General features: G+C 59.9%; 1 protein-coding gene across 1 annotated transcript in view; it reads right to left on the bottom strand.

Moving 5' to 3' along the window:
- Nucleotides 1-4,796, bottom strand: part of KAT2A (lysine acetyltransferase 2A) — an 8,683-nt gene that overhangs the window by 1,894 nt on the left and 1,993 nt on the right. Inside the window, 9 exon segments of the mRNA XM_021707062.1 lie at nucleotides 209-431; nucleotides 806-916; nucleotides 2,032-2,158; nucleotides 2,382-2,590; nucleotides 2,673-2,809; nucleotides 2,902-3,012; nucleotides 3,196-3,302; nucleotides 4,198-4,389; nucleotides 4,489-4,670. Of these exon segments, the coding sequence (XP_021562737.1) occupies nucleotides 209-431; nucleotides 806-916; nucleotides 2,032-2,158; nucleotides 2,382-2,590; nucleotides 2,673-2,809; nucleotides 2,902-3,012; nucleotides 3,196-3,302; nucleotides 4,198-4,389; nucleotides 4,489-4,670 (1,399 nt within the window).

The raw sequence follows: 4,796 nt of genomic DNA, 5'->3' as shown, positions 1-4,796 counted from the left end.
TGGGAGGCCAAGGTGAGAGGATTGCCTGAGCCCACAGGTTTGAGACCAACCTGGGCAACACGGTGAGACCTCAGCTTTACAGCAAATCAAAAAATTAGCTGGGCGTGGTGGCACACGCCTGTAGTCCAGTTGCTTGGAAGGCTGAGGCAGAAGGATCTCCTGAGCCCAGCAGGTCAAAGCTGCGGTCGCCATGAGTGTGCCACTGCACTCCAGCCTGGGCGACAGAGTGAGACTCCGACTCAAAAAAAGAAAAAGCCCATGAAAAGCCCTACAGATGCACACACGACCTCCTTCTGCTTCTTGATGATGTGGGACAGCTCCGTGTAGGGAATCCGGGGGTTCAGCTCACACTCCATCAGCGTGGCGCCCTCGTAGTCCTTGATGTAGCCCAGGTAGCGGCTCTTAGGTACCTTGATGTCCTTGGAGAAGCCCTGCAGGAGGGGCGTGTGGCCTGGCCCCTCAGGAAATCTTCCCCAACTCTGTGATTCCTCCCCAGGACCCCTCCCCAGGAGTGTGCATCACCTCCCCCTGCCTTTCTGTGGCATTATGAGGGCTGACAGTCCCTGGGAAGGTTCCAGGTGAGCCTCCCCCTCCCGACTCTTCCCAGGATCCCCCCACCCTCCCCCCGTTCTTCCAGCCTGCCCTTCTGGCCCACAGGCCCCCCAGGGACAGTGGCAGGAGGGGGGGAGGGAGGTGGGTATGAGGGACTTTCACAGGCGTCCCGTGGAAGAGGGGACACAAGAGGCTGGACAGAAAGACCCCTGGCTCCGGGCAAAGGAGTGGCGTGGGTGTGGCCCAGGGTCACCTGCTTTTTGAAGTAGCCAATGGCGTACTCGTCGGCATAGGTGAGGAAGTAAAGGATGCTGTGTTTGATGTGGTATTCCTTCAGGTGGTTCATCAAGTGGGTCCCGTAGCCCTGCGGGGGGTGGGGAAGGGGACGGGCGGGGCTGGAGAGGTCTCGGAGGGCCCAGAGGAGAGTGGAGGGAGCAGAATAGAAAGGAGGTGGGGAAGCTGGGTGCGGTGGCTCAAGCCTGTCATCCCAGCCCTTTGGAAGGCAGAGGGGAGAGGACTGCCTAAGTCCAGGGGTTTGACACCAGCCTGGGCAACTTGGTGAGACTCCATCTCTACAATAAATTAAAAAAATTAGTCAGGCGTGGTGGCACATGCCTGTAGTTCCAGCTACTCGGAAGGCGAAGCAGAAGGATCACCTGAGCCCAGCAGGTCGAGGCTGAGGCAGTGGTCTTGAGTGTGCCACTGCACTCCAGCCTGGGTGACAGAGTGAGACTCCAACTCAAAAAAAAAAAAAACAGAGAAAACAGAAAGGAGGTAGGGAGGGCGAGGGAACCAGGGCAGGGAGGAGGAAGGAGCCGGCACAGAAGGGGCATCTGAAGGCTGCTGGTTCCCAAGTGCTCTGAGCTGGGTGCGGCGCCTGCCACTTGACAGACTGATTCTCAAGTTAACCCAAGTGAATATTATTAGCTCAATTTTACAGAAGAGAAAACTGAAACTCAGCGACACCATGGCAGGGCAGGACCAAACCCCAAGCGGGTCACGGCCTCCCAGGCCTGGGCCTCCGCGCTGGGGGGAGGCAGGAAGGGAGTCCCAGAAGCCCGCTGGCTGTGGCATCTGGTTCCTGAAGAGGCGCTGTGGCCCCACGTCGGGCCCAAGCAGTCCACTGGCCTGGGGTAAGTGATGCAGGAGAACGTGGGACCCCATGAGTGGGTCTACAATGACAAAGGGCGGACGCCAGCGCCCTCGGCACAGCATGACTGAAAGAATGCCTCATTCCCAGCGTGTCAATGTTCTCGTGATGAAGAAAACACTGACATGCGGCTGCTTCTTGGGTTCACTCGGCAACAGGTGTTCTCCTACTCCCGTGACCAAAACACAACTGCCACCTTATGGGCACACGAGGAACTGCCGGTCACTGAAAAGGGCTGGAGCCTTGGCATCACACACATCCCAGGGCACCAGGCCTGGTCCCAACTGGGAAGCAAATGGGGCTGGAGCCGGGGCAGGCGCGGCACTCACCTTGACCTGCTCATTTGAGGTGACGGCACAGAAGACAATCTCCGTGAAGCCCTGGGTGGGAAACATGCGGAAGCAAATCCCACCGATGACACGCCCGTCCTTGATCAAGGCCAGCGTCTTGTGTTTCCTGAGAGAGGGGGGCACATCACAACCCTGCCCGTCACCCTCCCGCCCCCGGTGCTCCCTGGGACACAGCCCTGGAGGCCTGAGCTGCAGTCAGGGCTGGGAATTGAGAAGGCTCAAAGGTTGGGCCTCAAAAGTGGGGAGAGGGGACCCCTAATTTTGAGAGAGGCCAAGGAGGAGAGGCCCCCGGGTATGGCGCCCTGGGGTGGGTTCTCCTGGGGACGCACGGGTCAAAGACGAGGCGGGCGATGTACTCCTTGGGCATGCGCGGCAGCTGGTGTGAGAAGACATTCTGGAGCCCCACCAGCCAGAGCAGCACGCGCCGGTTGGCCTTGGGTGTCAGCGAGTTGCCGATGACATGGAACTCGATGATGCCACGGCGCTCCTCCAGGCGGGCTGTCTCGTCCCGGGCTGCGTTGGCTGACAGCAGGCTTGTCTAAGCACAGGGGAGGGCAGTGAGCTGGCATCTCGGGAGGGTGAGGGTCCCTCCCCAGCCAGAGGGCAGGCCAGCCGCCCACCTCGGGTCCCAGCATGGCAGCAGGGTCGGTGATGGTCAGCATGACCTCGTTGACCAGCTCCATAGGGATGTCACCCATCACACGGAGCCGCTTGGCATCCTCCAGGGTCAGGTTATCTGGGAGCTTCCTCTTCTCGCCTGTCAGAAAGTCAGGCAAGTTCACCCAGGAGTGGCCAGAAAGGTCAGGAGAGGGAAGAATGAGGGTCAGAGGTCAGGAGTCAAGCACCTACCAGGCATGGGCTCGGCCCCTGTGGAATCCAGACTCAGGGAGGTGTTGCTGCCCCCGCCCATGGCGGGGCTGAAGATGGGGGCGCTGGGAACCACCGCAGCACTGACTGTGGCTGAGAAGCAGAGAAAAATCAAGGACGAGGGCTCAGAGCTGATGGCAGGTCCCTCACCAGCATCTTGATCCCCCTCGCTGCTGAGCCCACTCGCATTTCCCCACTGCGGCCATTCCCAGCCCCTTCTGCCCAGGGGGTTTGGCTCAGCTGGGAAGGTCCCACAGAGGCTGCCGTGGCACGTACCCGGCCGGGGCACCAGCTGCGTCCCCTCTGAGGGCGGCATGGTGAAGCCTGACTCCCAGATCGGAGAGTTCGCCCCATAGATCTCTTCCTCCAACATGGACAGGAACCTGGAGGGAGGGCACGGTGTGTCTCCAATGCTGTCCTTCTACCAGAGTGCAGCCCAGGCCAGCCACCAGAGGGACTGGAGGCTGCTCAGAGACAGCCCTGCTCTTAGGGAACTGGGAGCCTGAAAGAGGAGGCAGCCTCTGCCCTTTGGGAAGCCCTACTCTGAAGGGGGAGGCACAACCCCTGCCTTCTGGGAGCCTCTGACAGAAGGTAAGAAGACAGGGCACACCCAGAACAGAAATCAAAGAGGCCCAGCTGTGCCATGCTATGTGCACGGGTGGCAGGTCTGAGCTGATGCTATCCTGGGCTGTGAGGCCAGGCAGGGTACGTCGTCACCCCGAGTCCCCTCATTATCAAAACGGGCTCCGACGCCAGCCCATCTCGCCACCTCTTGTTCCCGCCTGGTGGCAGGAGGAGCAGTAGAGGCCAGGATCAGTCACTAAAGACCAGGAACAGGGGAGTTTTGACCCAGATTTAAAATGGGAAAACATGTGGCAGACCAGAAGAAAACTGTACAGAAAAGACTAGAACAGGCGTGGAAATTGGTTTGCCTCACGCATAAGCACTGGCTCTCGAAGTGCTGCAGCGGCAAGGACTCTGAGGCTGCAGCCAGGCCCCCACGGGAAACAATTAGTAATGTCTACTGGGACGTGGGGGGATGGGAGGGTAGCGTTAGCTCGGGCCATGTACCTGCCATCCCCAGACTAGTACGTGCAAAGGCAAATACTAGCAAGTTGCTTCTGGGCCATGGGCAAGTCTGCCAGGTAGACGCCCAGATCCCAGAAGGCCCATGGAGGGAGAGGAGGGACCAATCCAGGAAGCCTTCCTGGAAAAAAGGGGACAACAGCGAGGACGTGAACTCGGGGCCACACCCCGACAGGCCAGAATGAGCCTTACTTGGGGAAGTGAGTGAGGATGAGGGTCCTCTTCTCGGGCACCAGCTTGTCCTTCTCCACACGGAACTTTTCCAGCAGCTGCCGGCGGGTCACAGTGAAAATGGACCGCAGGAGGCTTCGCCCAAACACGTGAGTGGTTTCGTAGCGGGGGAGGCTATCGCAGCTCTGGGGCACGTGGCAGTAGCAGAGCCACCTGGGGTGAGAGGGTGGTAGCGTGGCAAGTGAGGCTGGAGACCCCTGAGCCCGGGCTGGGCCTCCAAGCCTCCTCGCACACCACCCCGGCTGGGCCTACCTGGTGTAATTGACCTTGTAGGTGGCCACGTCTTCGGCCTGGGACCTCTGCCGAAATTGGGCGGGCGTCTCGAGTTTCCAGTAGTTAAGGCACAGCAGGAACATCTTGGAGAGCTCGAACATGGTCTGCCGTTCCCGCGGGGCCAGGTGGCTAAACTTGTACTGCACAAAGTTCAGGACTCCCTGGGGAGGGGACAGAACCAGGGATGGGGTGTGAGCAGTCAGCAAGGCGTCTCATCCCCAGAGGAAGATGCTTCCTGAGGGCAGGGTTCTCCTCTCTCCAGGGGCTGAAAAGAGAAACCATGCCCC

Source organism: Carlito syrichta, unplaced genomic scaffold (genome assembly GCF_000164805.1).
Source record: "Carlito syrichta isolate Samal-C Ts95f unplaced genomic scaffold, Tarsius_syrichta-2.0.1 Scaffold316365, whole genome shotgun sequence".
NCBI lineage: Eukaryota > Metazoa > Chordata > Mammalia > Primates > Tarsiidae > Carlito > Carlito syrichta.
The sequence above is the reverse complement of the archived record's forward strand: the minus strand, read 5'-3'. Positions and strand labels throughout refer to the sequence as shown.